Genomic DNA, 21,481 nt, shown 5'->3' on the forward strand with positions numbered 1-21,481 from the left:
CCTCTTGCATCCCAAAAACGTGCATGGTAGGTTGATTGAAGACTCTAAATTGCCAGTAAGTGTGAATGTGAGTGCGAATGGTTGTTTGTTTGTATGTGAACCTGCGATTGGCTGGCGACCAGTCCAGGGTGTACCCCGCCTCTCGCCCGAAGATTGCTGAGATAGGCTCCAGCACGCCCGCGACCCGCGTGAGGATAAGCAGTACAGAAAACGGATGGATGGATCCTGGACGCAGGAATGAAATTTGTAAATTTAAAGGAATTTGACTGTGAAATAAATATGAAAGAAAAGTTTGTGGTCGGCTGGTGGAGTCCCTGCTCCCGCCCCCCCCCTTATGAGAGTCGCTCGGAAAGTCGGCCCGCAGCGTCACACTTTTTAGAATCAATCTGGCTGCAGCCATCATGCGGATCCGCTGAGAGCCACATACTCACCCAACTTTGTCACGCCGTTTCTTCCTCCCCGCACCGGGTCGACGAAGAAAGCAGGGGGGAAAACAAGCGTTCCTCGGTGAGTTTAAGTTAATTGAAATTCACTTTATTCTATTTATTTCTATCTCCCCCAACCCCCTCGTCCCGTGCTAGCTCGCTAGCTAGCCTCTGTTTGGTGCCGCTGCTGTGTCTCGGCACAGTTGTGCACTTGAAGCCTGCCTGCACTTGTTGCTCCCCTACGGAGGAGAGAACAGTAGACTAGTTGTTATTGTTATCACTTTTCCGGAGCCAGCTCCTTCTTTCGGAGTTAGAAAACACTTGGTTGCATCGTTTCCAAGTCAAAAGTGCGCAGTCTGGACTGTTAAAAATAAAAGAGTTACGCCTAGGGAAAATATAGCACGCGGACCATTTACTGCACCCTGGGAGTATGGGGAAAAAAGGCCAGATTAAAAAGAAAAAAATAAGTCAACATTTATTTTAAGAAAAATAGTATTTCCCCCCCCCCAAAAAATCATTATATTTTGAGGGGAAATAAATTTATTTTGGGGGGGGGGGTGTATTTGTTCAGAGACCTCTTATTTTCCAAGAAAAGTCACATTGTTTTTATACTTAATTTGTATTATTTCAATAATTATATATCCTAATAATTTAAAAAAAATTCTGAGAAAACAGTAGTAATCGTATGATAGAAAAATATCACAATAAAGATTGAAGTTGTCATTTTGCAAGGGGAAGTTAAGCAAGAATTCTTTGTGAGATGGTTGCATTTATTATTTGAAATGAAATTCTAAGCTAAGTCCGCCTCAAACAACATAAAAACAGCCACTATAAAGAACACAATTCTACAAAGTATGTTAAAGTGTCACTTCATGTGAATATATAATTAATAAATCATCTTAACCATCAGACATTCTGGACACCCCCCCAAAAAAAGCCATTCTGGCCCCCCACAGGTCATTGGGAGGTCCCCCCGATGCTGATAGTTCATGTGGATGAGGGGTAGCCTGCCCTTGCCGTGACGCAGGAGCCAATCATGTTTCAGTGGGAATCCAAGGGTACGTTTGGATATTCAATCTGACGCTCTCAGGGTACGTTCGGAAATGAACTCCGAGCCCGCTCTCTGCACTCCGGAACGTTCGGATACTCAGAGCATTGTTGGACTGTGCTGTTTGGTTCTTCAGAGTACCACACTCTTGGAGTGCTGGAGCGCACTCCCGCTGCTCTGACTGAGGAGACAGAGCAGCCGGCGAGATGTTTTACCGGCAGAACTGGCACATTCCATATGACGGACGCACTGACGTACCCCTGCTAATGGCTAACACGCTCGTTCGGAAATTGATAGAAAAAGGAGCGTGCTCTGCCTCTCTGAACACTGCTCTCTGATTGATTGAGCATCAGATTGACGTACCCCTAAAAACCCAATAGAAACGATCGCTTAAAGTCTGCAAAAGAGCAGGGGTGTGGTGTAGTTTGTTGAGTGCAATGCAGCTGGTCAGCCTGAGGCCCTAATTGTTTCACCTGCCTGTGTTTGCAGCTGTGTGGACTATGAAGGGATGGGGGGGGGGGGGGGGGGGGGGGGGGCCAGTTTTGGGGGTCATACAAGCCCACTTTGGCCCCACCTTTTCTCCTCGAGCCTGGCTGCCTGGAGCACTGCATCCCCTAGAGTCCTCTTGACTAAGATTTCAGCCAAGCCATGACATCGCTTTCCTTGTAGGCCCTCGTTTGTCATTCTTCCACACCATTAAATTGATTTCCACTGGTTTTTGCCTGCACCGCATCTGGCACAGGGCGGTCAGTCAGGCCTTGTCAATATGATGGACTGCCCATCTTGCCAAGTGACATCCGGGCCACTCAGAATCATCTGTGTGCTCTTTCACCAGCAGACAAATCATTAAACAGCTGGCCTGGCAGTTGAGACGGTTATGCTGCTTTCGCTGACTTTGCCTTGGGTTAGAGGTTGTGTTTGTGTGTTGTGAGTTTTTCATCGCGTCTTTTTGAAAGGTTGTGAAATGCCAGTGAGTGGCATATTGCTTCTATTTGTGCTTCAGGCACTGATTTCCCCACCCCCTTAACAGTTTTGTTTCATGTAGCTAAAACTAATTAGGTGACAGACTTGCTTGTTTTAAAAAATACTGAAGAGTGTCAATACCCTGAGATTGTACAATTCAGAATGCAGCAAAAATAGTGGGAAAGACTATGCCTCTAAATCTGGGAGTTTGAACCGCTGCCACGTATGAGGTTATAGGATCTCACAGTAATAAATAGTGATGCAGCAAACTGAAAAGTCTTGACTGAAACTGAAATCCGAAGATGAGGAACCCAAGGCTGAAAACTGAAAGCCAAAACACCAAAAGAAACTATTAATAAATCAATCAAACTTTATTTCTCAGCGCTTTTCATCCAAAAAATGCAACACAAAACGCTTTACATTAATTAAAATAAATAAAACCTGCCAATTGTTAGTAAAATTGCATTTATGGCTATGAAGGCAGCGCTGCCAACCTATAGAAATTCGATTCCAGAAAAGGTCTTCTGAATTTCTGTATTTTTAAAATTAATTCATGTCACGAACATTACCATGGGAGAGTTATTGCATTATATTATGTAATAGGATACAAACACTTTTCATTTGCACAACATAATCATTAAAATTGTAATTAGTAAATGATGGCTTCAATATTTAATATATTTATTGAATTAACCCTGTAATGGCAGATGCATTTGCAGCCAAATATCTTCTCTTGGATGCCATTTTTGTATTTCCTTGTATCCACAATTGCTGATGATAAGATACAAATTTCCCCATTTTGGGTGTAATAAAGGTTATATTATAAATATTATATTAATGTACTTTTAAATATATCTGCCCATTTTCTCAAGTGACGTAACAGCGGTGACCTACTTATTCTTTCACGGTTTTCCGTCCCTGTGTGGCTGTCTAACATCGTGTATTACAGTATTTTCCTACATACAGTAGAGACTTATTAATTTGCTTGCTGTTTTGCTTTTCATTGGCTAATCGCCACTATAATGAACTTCCAGCCAGACCTATGTGACAAGTGTACTGTAGAACCCAATCACTTATTTTGTTGTTTTGTGACTTCATGTCACGATAACTTCCAAATCCCCATCTTTTCCCTGTTAATTAGTCCTCGTCCGCCCTTCGTGATGATACTTGTCAGAAGTGTAGCTTTTTCGCTGCCATGGAGGCGATGATTAGTGGCTCATGCTGAGTTGACATTGGACGTGAAGCAAACGTTTGTCTTGGGTCGGCATCATTGGGAGCTGGGGTGGTGCATAATAGCGTGCAACAAGCATTCCTCCTTAGTTCCAGAACAGCGGAAAGCAGTGAGGATTGGTGACTGTTCAATGTAGACACGCAGTTTTTTTTTCCCCAATTAATTTTTTTACAATATAATGTACAAGACTGCAGGCTCGCCACGTTTTATGCTACCATCAAAACAGCACACAATTTTGGTGCATCATAAGTATTAAATAGAGTCGGTTAGCTTTTTACTTTAGATTAATATATATATATATATATATATATATATATATATATATATATTTTAACTTTTTTTGGTGACACTTATTCCAAAAGAAGGGTTGGCCCCAACAAAGGATGTCAAAAAAGAATTCACTCCAAAACTCAATTTGTGGCATGGCAGTGGTAAGACTCCAGCGTTGTAAACATAAAACAATTATTAGCTCATCAATTAAAACAATTAAAAGACACTGTGAGGTTTTCCTCATATGCATTTAGTTAACTTTGGCAGAAGATTCCAGTGTCACCTTGCGTGTTATTGCTTATCTTAACTGCAATATTTCCAAAACTCATAAATGTAAATGTAAGCAGAACAATTAAAACCTCTACAAGCTAGTTGTCTGATATAAACATCTGTCTCTTAAATTTTGTTTTGTTTTGATTATTACTCTCTGAGAGTGGCACGGTGAAAGACTGGTTAGCACATCTGGCTCACGGTTCTGAGGACCGGGGTTCAAATCCCGGCCGCGCCTGTGTGGATTTTGCATGTTCTCCCCGTGCCTGCGTGGGTTTCCTCCGGGTTCTCCGGTTTCCTCCCACATCCCAAAAAACATGCATTAATTGGTGACTCTAAATTGCCCGTGACTGTGAGTGCGAATGGTTGTTTGTTTGTATGTGCCCTGCAGTAACACTTGGTGTGAGGGTTGGGCGATCTGGTGAAAACTGATCACTATAAATTTTTTCATATTGTCTGATCTTGATTATTATCACATTTTTTTATAATTACAAAAATAAACAAATAGCCAGTTTTAAAGCATCAATACCACAGGTGTCAAACTCAAGGCCCGGGGGCCAGATCCGGCCCGTCACATGATTTTATGTGGCCCGCGAAAGGCAAATCATGTGATTTCAAATTGTCATATTTCGTAAATAACATTGAGATATTGCAAGCATTTTTGTGTTACCAAATATGAACAATAGTTGAAAAACCCATTACCCTTGATTTCTGATTCCAAAACTAGTTTATACATTTTTGATGTAATAATATGATGAGGTGATTCGGCTTTTTTTTTCGACAAAAATTTTTTTGACACCCCTGATCTATACTGAAAACTAAAGAAGTTAGAGAGTAAAGCAACATTTTATTAATGCCTTTTGTTAACAACCCCGAGTCAACATAGTCAGTATATAAAACAGTAACCCCAACATTTGACGTGGAGACCCCCAAATCATTGGTCCCCCTGCCCCCATCTCATTAGCAAGGCTGTTACTCTCATGGCACGTTTACACGACAATGACAGAGTAAAAACGACACTTTTGTTTTGTTTTTTCAAAGGTTTTCCCATATGGAAGACAATAGCTCATTTTGCACAACCTGTTCAAGCTTGATATTAGGGTTGGGTGATTATTCTGATCGAAATGATCATGTTATGTGCAGTTGGCACCACGTTGGAGTCCGAGCAGGACGCCCAAAAATGCTTGTTAGTGGTACATCCCCACTTTTTGGGGGGTTTTAAAAATTCAAGTTGAATGCTCTTGTGGGCTGTGTAGGACCAAGAGACCTTTGTTTTCACACATTTTTCAAAAATTTCCAATTTTCTAATGTTGCTTTCAAGCTCCCAGGCTCCAAACAGATTTGCAAAGGAATGGACTAAAACGACAATTTTTATCTGCTTTCACTCAAACAGCCCATTAGTCGCTAAACATCTGGACTTGGATTTAATCTCCACCAGGGTTTTCCAACGTGAGGAGTTTGACGTACGACTTGCACCCACCCTCATTGTTCTAGCTCCGGATGGTTGGGTCAGGGGGCAACCTCTGGTCCTCTGATATTGAGGTGTGCAGTGCTGTGTTGTCTCAACACAGCAGACATTTGGATCCACTCCCTACCTAATACTCTGCAGCCACAGCAATGCAATACTTCTTGCTACCCCCAGGCTGCAATCATTTGCTATTGGCAGGGAGGGGCAACATCTGCCTCCATAGCACAAGCAGACATGCCTGGAAAGGCATTTGGTGTGTGTGTGTGTGTGTGTGTGTGTGTGTGTGTGTGTGTGTGTGCATGCGTGCGTGTGTTACTGTCCATGGGTAATGCATTACTGCATTCCAAAGATGTTTTAGCAAACCATGAATCAAGCTTCAGAATAAATTGATAACAAGGATGTATTTGAAGAAGACTGAAACCTCTTTCACATGGAGATCCTACCAAGTTAATGCATCATAGCTGTAACAGAAAACCTGGCTCCTATCGAAATGTCCTTTTTACAGAAAACTCATCAAAAGTGGGATATTACCACAACAGCATTCAGATTATTTTATGGCTGGTGTGGCATATAAAATAGTTGTTGGACAGTGACAATTTTTTATATAGAGTATTGAGAAATATATTTACACACAGGCACCATCCCACCTTTCTTACGGCTCTGATCCCACCTCAGATGGCTGAAAATTGCTGGTTCTACTTTATCTCACCCATATTTTGGTGCAATTTATACAGAATGGAAAGACAGCCAGTGGTGGAAAAAAATGGCGGCTTCTACTGGCAGTGTAAAAGGGCTTGACCAATAGCTCAGCTCATACAGTCATGGAAAAAAAATTGCTGCACCGTCCTTGTTTCTTCAGTTTCTTGTTCATTTTCAGTACCTATTAGGCTACAACTAAAGATTCATTTTTGGGGGGAAAAATATAATGATGACAACAAAAATAGCTCGTAAGAGTTTAATTTAAGGACTGATTTCTTGCCATTTTCCATGTTTTTCTTAATATCACTAAAGTCACTGGGAATACAATTAAGCTTAAGCATGTCAAATAGGACAAAAGTGTTTATTGAAGCATCCGTCTATTTTCTATATCGCTTCTCCTCAGGGTCATGGGTGAGTTGTAGCCCTTTGGGTGATCGGTGGGGTAGACCTGGACTGGTTGCCTGTCAATCGCAGGGCACATATTGACAAACAACCATTGAAATTTTCACATCCGAAAAAGTAACAGAAAGTCACCATTCACATGCACATTCACACTAAACTAACTTAACACGACTCTTGACTGAGGCAGTTTGAACAACATGGTGACAGCTGTGGGAAGTTGAGCTCTACATCCACACTCATCTTCGCTATCCCACAACGCCTTTGTAAACAGGAGTTCAGACCTTCAAATTCCCCCAATTTTTACCACAAATCATACCTTAGTATCTAAAAACAGTTGTTTTCACAGGCTAGTGCTTTGGAAGTGCAATCAGAGACTAAAGATTCCCAGGCCTCGCTCACGACATGACTGTGTGCAGTACAGTTTCCGATGCATTGCCGCTGACAGCCAACATGGCTTTTTTTTTTTTTTTTTTTTTTTTTTTTTAATATAAATAAAGGTTCCCAGCATTTAGTGTTTCCGAGGGCACGGCGCTGAAAGGGAATGGCAGCAGGAAGGCGGTCCGCATACAGTACATTCTGTTTGTTGTTGTTGTCGTGTTCCTCCTCCTATCTCTGTCTTACTTCCATCTGAATGCATGGTAACATTGACTTTTACAGGTGGCAAATTTTAATGTTCTTCCTGAAACGGTTTAGTATTATTTAAACCATAGCATTTTAAAATCGTTAGTATTACCATTTAAATGATCATTAATACCATATTTAGTGTAATGTGTTGTGTAGTGTGCAACTCTTTTTCCAATCCGCTTTGTTGGCCAAGTATGTTACAAGACACAGTATGTTATGTTACAAGACACATAAGGAATTTGTCTCCTAAGGTAGTTGGAGCCATTTTAGTATAACAACAAACAGCCCCTATGACGACATATAAATTTTGGACATAAAAAACACATGTGGAGAGTCATTGAGGAATCAAAGTGTACCACTAGTGTGGTGATACTGAAATCATGGCAATTGTGAAAATGATGCAGTCCTCAAGCAATTTCAAGCAGTTTAAAGTGACTAATGGGGCAATTATCTGGTACAGTGACGTTTGTGCAAATGGTACAGAGTTCTCTAACACATGGCCAGTGGTAATCAACAACAGTATGCAAATAGTGCAGCGTGATAAAAAAGTGAGTGTAAAAAAACAAACAAACAAAGCTTTTACATTGTTGTTGAAGACTGACTCCCTCACAGATGCAGTTAGATTGGGAGAAGTTCACCCCTCCAAGTTCAGACGGCAAGGCAGCCGCTGGCTGACTGACTGACTGATCGACTGTGTGCATGTTGTACAGGACGTCAATGATTAAAAATGGTAGATTCACGGATATACAACGATCGGTGTGTTGTGTCCACTCATTCCTGCATTAGAGGGAAATGATGAATTAACCCTAAATGCAGATATCCCTGACTTCAGCCCTCGAGTACTAGACAGAGATCAGTCTGAAGCCTTTTTCCTTTTAAAGCTTGAATATAGCCAACTTAAATTGAGGAGTTTGAACTTTGAGAATATTGCCAGCTCTAAAATGCAGCTTGATATCATATTCTTATATCTTATATCCTAACTCTAGAAAAACACTTCTAGGTCATAAATGTAAAAAAATCAAATGAAAAAACACAACGCACTGCTAGTTCCCTAACTAAAAACTGGCCAAACTGTTAAACGGCAGGCCCCTGCGCTGTCGTTTGAGTACTCAAGGAGAAAAGAAAGCGACCCCGTCACAATAGACACACTCCCATATGCCCCCTCCCCCGTCCCTCACTTGGTTCCTCCTCCTCCTCTTCCTCGAGTCGATTGGCTGCATCGAGGTTTTCCAGAGACGAGACCACTCTTGCACAGTAGCAGATGAGCGTCGTCCCTACCCGCCCTTTTTACATGGCAGACGACGGAGAGTGGTGTGGGAGGAGGTGGCAGATCAAAATTGTTCCATTTCCATCCTCTGTCATGCACCAATGTGACCGAGCAGAAAAATCTCTCCACCTGCAGAATCTTTCCCCGCACTTCTCATGGTAAGACTGTCGTGGTGTTATTGCGTCAGAAATCACATTTTATGCTCTGGAGACTTGCTTGCGTGCTATTTTTTTACTTCCCCCTGCGAGGTGAATTATTCAGTATTGTGGTGGATTGCACTTTCTGGGAATGTGTAGGACTTTTTGTTGTGTGGGAGGGGTAACCTCATCGGTGACTAATGGCTGATTCGATGTGGTAAGATTGGAGCTTCTGGATAGTCATTTCCTTCTAAAAATCACCAACTTGGATCGGTAGTTATTTGACATTTTCTGTGTACTCCACATTTTTTAAAAATGTTCAGTACTCCTAATCCTGTTTGGGTCACTGCAGGTTGATAGGCTAGGATGCTAGCTGCACTAAGGTCAGCCATGTGAACCAGGAATAAGCATGTTTCCTTGATTGACAACTTAATCGATTCGGTGATATGTTTTCAATATGTACTTTTTTAAAGGGATGGTAGGAACGGAATGTTCTGAACTTCTGTCTCCACACCAGTGTTGTATTGAACATGGTAATCTTGCCTGCAAGAGTTCTACCATTGGATGGATGGCCAACTTTCTGTAGCTGACATATTTTTGGTCTTCTTTAGACCACAAACTCGTTGAGTGAATCAACAGCACTGTCATTCACTCAATTTTGTCTCAATTGCTACACGATGCGATTATTGATTTACACACAATTGACTTAATTCTTCGCAATGAATTAATCGATTTTTTTTCAAAACATACAACTATTTTCTCAACATTGTGACATTTTTCTCAGACTGTTGCTACCTTTTATGAGCAAAATATAATTGGGGGGGTATGTTTACATAATGTTGTATCATTCATGATCTCCATTGTGGTTGTCTGGGACCCTACATTTCTAGCTGTAAGTCGGTTGTATTGAAATTTGTGTGTTTTTTTAAAAAAAATTTTTTTATCATAAACGTGCTCAGAGGGTCAACGGTCCCCTCCATTTTATATTTTTTGTAAATAGCTTGAAACTTGTGGGTGATATCTGCAGTAGGTTAAGTAGTTAGTATCAAAGATGTTATCGATGACCATATTTGGCTCAGTGTGGTGCTGTCTTTTAAAGGTCCTGTATTTTGCCAAACCAACTTTTTCTAGTATTTGGGATGCAATATTCTCTCTATGGTAAACGTGAAATATGAATTAAAATCGTCCACACATTCCTGAGTTCCAGACGCTTTTCTGCCGAGTGGCCTGAAATCAGGTCATTCGAATTTCTAGAACTTATCTACAGTGGTGTGAAAAAGTGTTTGCCCACTTCTTGATTTCAAATGTTTTTTGCATGTTTGTCACACTTAAATGTTTCCCATCATTAAGCAAATTTAAATATTAGTCAAAGACAACACAAGTAAACGCAAAATACCTAAACCTAATAACTAGTTGGGCCACCCTTAGCAGCAACAACTGTAATCAAGCGTTTGCGATAACTTACAATGAGTCTCTTACAGCGCTGTGGAGGAATTTCAGCCCACTCAGAATTGTTGTAATTCAGTCACATTGGAGGGTTTTCGAGAATGAACTGCCTTTTTAAGGTCATGCCACAGCATCTCAATAGGATTCAGATCAGAACTTTGTCTAGCCCACTCCAAAGTCTTCAGCCATTCAGAGGTGGACTTGCTGGTCTGTTTTGAATCATTGTCCTGCTGCAGAACCCAAGTTTGTTTTAGCTTAAAGTCACAAACAGATGACCGGACATTCTCCTTCAGGATTGCTTTGTAGACAGCAGAATTCATGGTTAAATTAATTAGTACGTCACTGCACACATCACTTCAGAACATGGGCAGGTTAAAAGTATATTTGTATTATATAAGATAACGTTTATTACTCCCACAATGGGGAAATTTGCACCGTTTCAACAGCAATTGTGGATATAGGAAATATAAATACGTAATATAAATAGCATGCAAGAGAGAAGATAATTGCATTTACTTCTTGTAAGCGTACAAGATGTACATTGCACAAAATGGAAACCAAAACTATTGTCCGTACATAAAATATCCAATTCAGTCTATCAACAAAGTTATTTTTTTTTTGTAAATAGAGTGCTGAGTTTTAATTTTGATGTTTGAGATCTGATTAATCTGCTTTAATACTTTTTTGTGTTGTTTTTTGTTACTAGGGTTTAAAACAGAATTGGCAGAGGTGAATTAATCCATAGACACAGATATTTTTGATGATGTAACGTTGAAATCTCAGATACTGGTGCTTTGATTCAGGCTGCAACTGTATCCACCATTACAAGGTTGATGTAATAAAAACATTAAAATGACAAATATTGGCGGCACAGTGGACGACTAGTTAGCACATCTGCCTCACAGTTCTGAGGACCCGGGTTCTAATCCGGCCTCGCCCGTGTGGAGTTTGCATGTTCTCCTCATGCCTGCGTGGGTTTTCTCCGGGTATTCCGGTTTCCCCCAACATCCCAAAAACATGCGTGGTAGGTTAATTGGTGAATCTAAATTGCCCGTAGGTGTGAATGTGAGTGCGAATGGTTGTTTGTTAAAAGTGTGCCCTGGCGACCAGTTCAGTAAATAAGTAAATAAAAGTATATAAATTCAGACAGTAAATAAGAAATCAAGACGGGGGCAAACACTTTTTCACACATCTGTACGCCGACCTCTCTGCTCCCGAGCCAGCGTTGTCTACATAACAAACACGTGTGCACTCACAAATGGGTCGTCTACTTGGAGGCAACCAATCAGAGAAAAGGGGGCGGTCTTAGCCAAATATGGACAAACCTGATATAAAACTGTGTCAAACATTAGCTGTCAGAGGGTCCTTTTCTGGACACTCGTATGACAAAACCAAGGTGTTTTAAAAAATAAAAATAAAAAATGAAATTGACATTTTTATACTAAGTCTAAGTTAGAGAGTTACTCTATGGATGGTCTAAATAGCCAAAATATGGGACCTTTAAGGTTCACATTTGTGGTCAGTGCACATGACCTTTTAAACACCACCTTCAAACCCATTGTGGTTTGTGTCAGTATTTTGAGTTTTTCTTTTCTGTGTAGCCTGCAACACGTCATCTATATCGCGCCGGTGTGGCCTGACCTTTTTAGCAACAAAGAAAAATATGGTCAATGTACTGTATGTCTCAGTGTCGGAAGTGGAGTTTCTCTGGAGGTAATCATCAGTGTGTGTTTACGTTTTCCTCGTAAAAACATCAGGTTGAGAGACCAGAGGATTTGGAACTAAAGCTTTGGAACTAATAAAAGTCATTGAATGTCAGGTTAAAGAGCTGTTCCTTGTCTAAAAGCATCAGCATCAAATGCAACGGAACATCAGAGCAGACACAACATTTTTGCATGATTTATAGACCGTTGCAGAGACAGCCTTTTGTAAGGGCTGATGGTCTTGGGTGGGGCCCCTCGTACTGTCCGTCCAGCCATAGCCATTATTGACCAGAAGAAAAACCTTTTTAGTTTGGGTAATCTGTTTTGGATTATGTATTTACTGTCCATTTAACAGAATGTTGTAAAACATGACTAAAAAAAAAAATCTACTCTTTAGTGTCCAGTGCTTGAAAAATGTAAAAACGCTTATCTCCTTACAGGGACAGAAATCCCTCTTTGGCAGGTCACAATTTGTGTTACTGCAGCGCGCTAACACATAAAATAGTATTAATCTAGGAATCCAATGTGGCTATTTTAATCCCTTAAAGGCAGATAAGATGAAGAGCTAATGCCCGATTATCCTGTCAGGTACAGGATGCATCACATTAAAATATCTTCTTCCAGTAACCTCATAAATCCACTTTATGACAATTTGTAACATAATGAGATTCTTTATCTTCTCTTGCATGTACTGTTAAGTGTGTACATAAACAACCAGTGATAAAGGGTTTTATAATGATTACTGTAACTCCATTGGACACCAGAACTTTGCATTAGACATGTAGTGCATAGCCAGGTCCATAAATATTGGTCCATCGACACAATTCTCATCTTTTTGGCTCTAAACACCACCACAATTGATTTGAAATTGAACAAACAACATGCTTTAACTGCAGACTTTCAGCTTTAATTTTAGGGTATTCACATGAACTTTGTAGGAATTACAACAGTTTGTATATGTCCCTCACACTTTTTAGTGGTTTGGGTGGGGTGCAATAGCCGCGCAGTGCAGGCGCAGCTATTATAGGACACCTCTTGCACATGCGAGACGGAGTCAATTCACATGCATGTGTCCGCAGATACTCACCTCTGTGACTTATTCGCTTGGTGCAGGGCTACTCAGTCACTGCGTTAAATAACTCACAACTATGCGAACTTCCTGGGTATACCCTCACTTGCGCTATGTTTCAATAGATGTTTAGAATTTACATAGCCACTCCCACCACACTTCAGCTGTATAGCCTCCTTTCTCCTTGACCTAGCAGCCGAACAGGGATGAATGAATAAATAAATTGATTAAATAAGGGACCAAAAAGTAATGGGACAATTTGTTGCTCAGCTGTTCCATGGCCAGGTGGGGATGTATGGCTGCCAGTAGAATCTGTGTTTTCCTTGTATTTATTGTTGTGACTGCTGGCAAGAGCAGCAGGTATGTCTATTTCTTAAGTGTTTCAGGCAATATAATCAGCTCATATTCAGCCAAATGCTTCAGAACCTGTTGGACGGTGCGTCACAGAACAGATGGAATATGACCCAAAGCATACTGCGAAAGCAACCAAAGAACATTTTAAGGCAAAGAAGTGGAATGTTAGAAAATCATCAAGTCAGTCACCTGACCTGAATCCGATTGAGCATGCATTACACTTGCTGAAGACAAAACTGAAGGGAAAATGCCCCAAGAACAAGCAGGAACCGAAGAAGAACTACAGTAGAACTAGAGGCCTGGCAGAGCATCACCAGGGATGTTTGGGGATGTCTGTGCGTTCCAGACGTCAGGCTGTATTTGTCTGCAAATGATTTGCAACAAATTATTAAAGTGTGAGTTTGAATAACTATAATAATACATCCATTACAAAATGAAAATATTAATTTAGCCTTGTCATTCCAACAATGCACAGATAGGGTTGGACGATATGGGGGGGGGGGGGATCCTATCACAATATATATTTTTTCATATTAGTCAATATTGATATAGGCTATATCACGATATGAAACTAATCATTTTTCTCTACCTTAAATGTTCCCTGTTACGCTTAACCTTTTGATTTAAATATTTATTTTCTATCAACAGCTGAACATGACATGGAACATTATACAACTGTGTAAGACAAATAAATCATTTATATATTCATAAACATGTATAATCAAACCATGCAAAAGCTTTCAAGTTTTCCAATTCCAATTTAAACCAAGGGAGTTGGGAACAAGGGTCCATTAATTTAATCATCCACTTGAATCTGTTATTTTCAACTGTGTTTACTGGTAGAATGTCTTTCACGAAACTAATTTATTGTTTTCGGATGGGTGTGTGTGCATGTGATTCTGTTTCTTGTCAGAATTTACAAAACCAAAATGACTCCACACTGATACATTTTCGGGCATTTCTTGTCAACGATGTCATCCATTGAGGCTTGGGCTGTGTCCATTGAGGCTTGGGCTGTGTCTCCCGTTGGTTATCCATCCATCCATTTTCTGAGCCACTTCTCCTAACTACGGGGCAATTTAGAGTCTTCAATTAATGCATGTTTTTGGGATGTGGGAGGAAACCAGAGTGCCCGGAGAAAACCCACGCAGGCACGGGGAGAACATGCAAACTCCACACAGGCGGGGCCGGGGATTGAACCCCGGTCCTCAGAACTGTGAGGCTGACGCTCTAACCAGTCGGCCTCCGTGCCGCCCCCGTCGGTTTTCGTTTTTTTTAAACTTGCCGATCGGTGATCGGCCCCAAAAATCCTGATCGTGTAAAGCCTTATAAAAATAAAATTGATAAAATCGGTGTAAAGTCTAATATATCATATATAAGGCTTTACACCAATTTTATTGGGCTGATCGGTATCGGCCGATATTAAGCATTTTATGCTGATCGGCTTTGTCATAATTTGCCGATCTGATCAATGATCGGCTCCGCAAAAGACATTTACTCCGCGTCGCCGCGTGCACAGTATATTTGAATTTTTTGTTTATTTTTAGGCTTGTCACATGTCTTTTGACGTAGTATTGGAAATATCTGACGGCCAATAGTTATTTAAAAAAAAAAAAAAAAAAAAACGTCGGCGGTGTGGAACAGACAACATTTCTGAGACAGACAACACGTAATGCCCGCATCTAACAATAGGACAAATTTGCTTTTTCACGATTGCACTGTCAGACTACTGAAATAAAATCTTGTATTCCGATACCACCGCATCCCATTTTTTACGATCATTGGGCTTTATCTTGTCAACTGAACTCCGTCCGGATACACTCGTTACCGTGGTGACGACAACAAGAGTGGATTGCGCCGACTGTATTATAAGGACAAAATGGGGAAAAACGTGTGTTGGTGGTCACCGGTGCTCAGGACAGGAGAGGACGTTCCTTTAAGGCTTGCTTTGATATATGTTCACATACTTTTAATACGATACGGCTCACAAGCAGGCAATAATATGTTATCTAGCCTGGCAAGCTAGTGGTACCACGAACGGTTGGACGTAAACATGCCGCCTTTCTGTCGAATCATGATCTAAAGTTTCGGTGTGGGTGAAATAATTTAATTAAAAATAAAGTAATTTAATTACAGTAAGTTAGCACCCATTATTTCTCTCATGTAATGTTTGTTTGACCTGACTGATTAGAATACACGATCTGACTAGAGCAGTGATTTCCAACCTTTATGGAGCCAAGGAACATATTTTACAATTGAAAAATCTCACGGCACACCAACAAACAAAAATGTCACAAAAAGTGGATACTTTAATTACTGCATTTACTTCCTGGCATCTAATAGAAGACCACGCATTTGTTCTGTCTGTCACTATGCCTCAGTGGCATAAATAGAGGAACAAAGATACATTATTTATTTTAAATATATATTTTTTGAGCAATTAAGTACACAAGTATATACAGTAAATGTATAAGTATAAACAGTAAAACAGCACCTAAGCAGTGATTTCTGGTACGGTTGCTGGCTAACACGAGGTGTTTTTGTTTTGGTTTCGATGCAGCACTTGGCTGTAAAATATTTTTTAATTGCTACTGAATAAAACAGACAGCAATGTTGGTGACATCATTACATCACATTTTGTTTTAAATTTATTTTTGGTCAGCATTTGCCCCGTGCATTCTTTGAAAGCAATCATACTGCTTGTTCTCTACCTCAAGGGTTACGACTCTCTGTTTGGCTAGCTGTCTGGCTGGGCGGGGGGTTGCTTCGGTCTCCATGGTAACAGTATCCCACAGAACTCGTCTCGGAGAGAGCAGGTCTCGTTAGGGCAATTGTGAGCCACTGAAGCATGTCTGCTAAGTTTGAACTCGTCCCCCAGCCTGATTGTCATTTTGTATACTGTATATGAAGAATCACAGTGGATGGAATTTGTTTGGAATTTTAAGCTTGTTAAGACAATTCTTGATCTCAACTTACGGTACTTTTTTTCTGCTTTTTTTTTCTTGGCAGATTGGTGTTCTGAGAGTTGCAGGCTTCATCTTCAACCTGTTTTAACCGTGCAAGGGGAGAAGTGAACAGACGTTTTAATGAACCACTACACGCTAGCTGACGCCATGACCGATAAGTAAGTGGTGTGTATGTGTCCTCCTCATGCAAGTGTCGAGTTGTAATCTCCCTGGCTTGTTTATTCAGTGTGAAAGTAAGACGTCCATGCAGTGTTGCTGCTGCGTCTCAAGCAATAACACTCCACTCACTCTTCTTCTTCGTCCTCTTCTCTCTCTGGCAAGTGTTGTTTGAGTGTTCAAGTGAACCACCAGAGGGGTACTTGGGGTGAGGGAGTTCATAACACAGAGGAATAAGTGTTTATGGTTGTGTGGGGGTGGGGTGAGAGGGCGGGAGGGCTTTAAAGACTTTTTGGCCCCCCCCCCCCCGAATTTGTATGACATTTGCACGGAGGCTGATTTGCATTTCTTGTTGCTGCTGACAAAACGGCAAGCTGAAGGCCTTGTTACAATGTTATTTTGTAATGCCCTCTTTAAAAAAAAACAAAAAAACTAAATTTTCACGTGGAGTTGGAGAATTCGGGCGCTGTAAACAATCACAATCTGTCGTCAGCGCTCATAATAAATATAATAAGTGGCAGAGGCCGGTCACCTGATAGGGATCTTCGCAGACAACAAGGCTGCCCCTATTATGAGGCGGCCTCAGGAACACCAAGTCAACCTGTTTCTCACAATGTGAACTTAAAGGAGGCAGCATGGTGCCCTCGTGGTTGGCATGCCTGCTACATAACTGTGAGGTTTGTGTTTCGAATCTCGAGTCAGGCCCTGCTGTAGGGATTTTGCATGTAATCCCTCACTTGCGGGAAGAACATGCAACCACAAAATGCATCCCAAACGACTCTTACCAAAAATGCAAATCTATCTTTTTAAAACTGTCACCGTGTGTTGCCTGTTTGTTTTAAAATGTGTTCAGGTTTTTTTATTTTTTTGTGTGTATATTTCTGAATGCTGTGTAAATGTTATCTCTTCTGAAGATGATTGGGTTGAGTCATTTGTCAACTTTCTCTCCTTCTGTCATGTTCTGATCAGCTTGTAACGATGGGTAACAAGGGAAAATCCACATAGTTCTAAAATCTCTCATGTCAATAAATAGCACATTGGTATTCTACATTTAAATCAACATACCGGTAATCCTAACTTTGTTTTATTTAGCTATCTGAATTTGACTCCTCGGCAAGGTGGACGACTGGTTAGCACATCTGCCTCACAGTTCTGAGGACCTGGGTTCAAATCCGGCCTTGCCTGTGTGGAGTTTGCATGTTTTCCCCGTGCCTGCGTTGGTTTTCTCCGGGTACTCTGGTTTCCTCCCACATTTACAAAACATGCACGGTAGGTTAATTAAAGACTCTAAATTGCCTGCAGGTCTGAATGTGAGTGCGAATTGTTGTTTGTTTATGTGCCCTGCGATTGCTTGCTGACCAGTTCAGGGTGTACCCCGCCTCTCGCCCGAAGATAGCTGAGATAGGCTCCAGCAAGCCTGCAACCCTATTGAGGATAAGCGTTTCGGAAAATGAATGAATGAGTTGGACCCAGAAGCATCAATCAGACATTAGATTTAAACTTCGTTATTTACTCAAGGTTATCTTTGTTTATTAAAACAAGATAAGGATGACCGATTCTTGTCTTGACGATGCAGTTTTTATTCATCTGCAAGTGTGGCTGAAGTGGAAGTACATGTTTTGAGGGACAGTTTGAGTGACCAATTTAAAACGATCAGCTTCATTATGCAACGTTGTTGGAACTTGGTTTATTAGGAGGTTATAGAATAAGAATAAAACACCACGTTCATGTCCAAGATTGTCTTGATTTGGCTTATGAAGTCAAAGCGATGATAACCACTGCTTGTTTTGACGATAGTCTTTGCAAATCTTTTGAAGGACAGTTCAAGTGACCAATTTAAAAACATCACGTTTATTATCCGAGATTGTTTGAACTTGGTTCATTGAAACAAAATAACAGCGACCAGTTCTTGTCTTGTTGATGCAGAGTCCCTGCATGTCTTCAAAAGCATCTGAAGCAGAAGTACCTTTTGACAGATAGTTTCTAGTGACCGATTTAAAAACACAGCGTTGAAACGTTTTCAATAGTTTTACCGTATGTACAAATATGTTCAAAAGTTAAACTAAAAATGTCAAAATGGACTTACTTGCAAGGTTGTGATCGGACAGTGACGATATATTGTTGTTTTTAATTGAGTTTAATAATCTTTAAAGATGAATTTTGTAAAGCCAAAGGCAAACATTTACATTTTAAAATAAAAGCAAGCAGCATTTCATTCAGGCTTCGCTAGAATTCGTCAATATGAAGTGGAAGTTTAGGAGTAAGCGATGCTGTTATTGATGAGCTGCCCGACTAAGATGAAAGGTATCTGGGCAACCAGAAGTATCAAAAAGGAGGGGGAGGGGCTCTTTTTTGTTGTGCGCCCGCTGCTCGTCCGTTGCTTGTCCGTGTTGTCGTATGATTGTTCACTTGCAAAGAATGATAAATGTTACGGCTAAAGGAAGTTAGGGGAAAACATTGGAGTCCCCCCCGCCGATAGGGAACAAAGCCCCTCTTCACAACATGTGACTACTTAACATTCATACAAATGAAAGAAAAAGATGCTAATTATTTGCTTTCCAATTCACACAAAACACGCAAACAAATGTCCCCTTATTTCCTTGAAACAAACATTTGTTAAGTGTGAGATATCGGTCCACATTCCTTTTGGATGGAAACATTCCATTCGGTATTCCCAGATACGAACTGGCCTGTCTTGGGAGCCCCTTTTCAACCTCATAAACAGAGTTGGGCTCGCTCATATTTGCCTGTTTTGAACACTTGTATTCTGTGCGGTTTTCACATATCCACTAGCGTTAAATCTTGGGTTCCAGCTATATTGGGAGGCTTTTGGGATGAGGAAAGTTTGAAAAGTTAGATTTTCCTCTGTAATCCTCTTTAATGCAACCCCCCCACCTCCCTACCCAAGCAGGATTTCACTGAACAGGAATTTCATCCACTCTTACAACAAGTTCTTTAGCTTGTAGTGGATGATTAGGACAGATGGATGATTCTTAAAGATGATGAGATGAACGATGATGATCAATACAGTCAAACCTTAAAGCTTTCTGGAAAAATATCCCTTAAAGGTAGGGTTTGCAGTTAAAAAAAGAAACACTTTCTGTCATATACATTAAAACTGACTGTACGATCAGATATTATATTATTAAAATGATCTTTTGAAAAAAATATTCTCTCTTCGCCCCCATTCTATTTTATTTTAAAAGAATATTGAATCTTATTATTTTACAACTGGTCATGGCGCAACAAGAATAGCCACTCAGAGACTGTAGAGACATGAGGTGTGACCGAAGACCGTGTCAATCATTTCTCGTTCACTCTCATTTAATGTGCGCTCAAGTTGCCACACAGTTTCACAGGGACACGCCACAGCCTGTGAATTAATATTGTTAAAATGTAATTTAAAACATTGCCCATTCCGCTAATAAAGGTTTTACGATGGTAACAGTTTGGACTCTGGAACGAATTATTCCAAAAATAATTGATCTCAAGGGGTAATTTTGTTTTGATAGTCAAATCGGAGTTTGACCCAGCATCACTGTTGAACACTATATCAAGTGGTTCTGGAAAACGAGTTTTTCCACTTTGTACATTTTGAAAAATTGACTCCAACTGTATGGTGGTGTTTTGGGAAGAATGTGAAAACAAAATAAAGATGGCAAAAATCTGTTGTTCCCTAACACAGTATTATTGTGTTTCCCTTTTGCAACTGGTCCCTTGTTGTTTTTTGCACTAGGAGAATCTGCCTGCTCATTTTTTTCTTCTTATGACACAAACCTATATGTTCCTATCGTTTAGTTTCCCTCCCCCACCTTCAGTGATGCCCACTGACAGCAGTGTCAGGGATTGCAGATGTTTATAGATTGAGGGAGTGGATTGCAGAAAGGCTAATGTGAAAATTTATGGGTGGGGGTGGTAGGGTGACTTTTCCTGGAATGATCACATGGTTGCAGGGAATCTCAGTCCACTGTATAGCCATGTGCTTTGTTTTCTACATGAGTCAAGATCCCCCATGTTGTTGTTTTTTTGTGAAGCCAGCGATGCAACCACAATTGACCCTAGGAATGCAATCCATTCAACAACCTTAGATTTTGTGCAGCTTTCCGATAAATATTCCCCATGAGAAATAACAAAAATCGAATTGATCTTTTTTAGAGTTGAAGTTATGAGTTCTGATCCTCCACTGTATCTGTATTCATTTGAAAGTAAAGTGATCTATAAAATTCCCAAAGGAAATACCCCTTTTTTTTGTTTGATTGGAAATTGCCACGGCTGAAACCATATTAATTGGCAACAGATGTCTTGTTTGGAGCTGTGTTTCGGCAAAGATGCTCAACAGTTGGTTGCTGTTTGCAATCTAAACGCTGGAGACAATTACGTTTTAAATAACATCGGAACCTGCTTCACCACAAACACCTGCCTTCAACAAAATCAGATCTAAAGCTTTTTCAGGAGCTTTATAACATCATTAATTTGCATTAAAGCTAAGAGCATTGATAAATGGGTCCCCGCACCACCATGCCCAATGAAACTTTGTTGGTGCATCAGACAGAGGACTTAATGTGTGTGAGCATAATTTAAAAGATCTTCAGGAGTCAAGTTATTAAAGGTCACATGCCATCAATTAAAAAAAAATATATATATATTTATATTTGATGTCCTTTTATCGGGTTTGCTAGATAATTTGGGTTGGAAATGCCCCAGATGCCATGTTTCAGGCTTTTCTAGTTCATCTTTTACGTCTTGCCGGATTTGTCATTAATAAAATTGAGTTTTTGTTTTTGGGAAAGCCCTCAAAATGATTTTAATTCAGTCTAAGAATCACGAAAACAAAGAAACGATGCAATCTCAAGGTGTCTGATTAAAATGAAGTGGACTCTTGACTGCTTCTTAACTGGGAGCGTCATTGTCCCTTGTGGGAAGTCTGTGTCAAACTGATGTGACCTTAGTTTGTCATCTGTCAGTATGTTTCCTACTCACTGA

At 40.4% G+C, this 21,481-nt stretch overlaps 1 protein-coding gene across 8 annotated transcripts in view; it reads left to right on the forward strand.

Moving 5' to 3' along the window:
- The first annotated feature begins 388 nt into the window (after positions 1-388).
- The window catches only part of sema4d (sema domain, immunoglobulin domain (Ig), transmembrane domain (TM) and short cytoplasmic domain, (semaphorin) 4D), a 74,251-nt gene continuing 53,158 nt past the window's right edge, over positions 389-21,481 (forward strand). For 7 of the 8 annotated variants that reach the window (XR_009769930.1, XM_061698782.1, XM_061698778.1 and 4 more), the window contains exons 1-2: positions 389-507; positions 16,386-16,500. Coding sequence is in view for 3 of the 8 variants with exons in the window: in XM_061698782.1 (XP_061554766.1) it covers positions 16,463-16,500 (38 nt within the window). In the remaining 5 variants the exon portion in view is untranslated. Of the gene's footprint in view, positions 508-8,657; positions 8,826-16,385; positions 16,501-21,481 lie in introns of those variants that run through there. The other variant, XM_061698777.1, reaches the window with a different exon arrangement.

This window comes from Phycodurus eques, chromosome 15 (genome assembly GCF_024500275.1).
Source record: "Phycodurus eques isolate BA_2022a chromosome 15, UOR_Pequ_1.1, whole genome shotgun sequence".
NCBI lineage: Eukaryota > Metazoa > Chordata > Actinopteri > Syngnathiformes > Syngnathidae > Phycodurus > Phycodurus eques.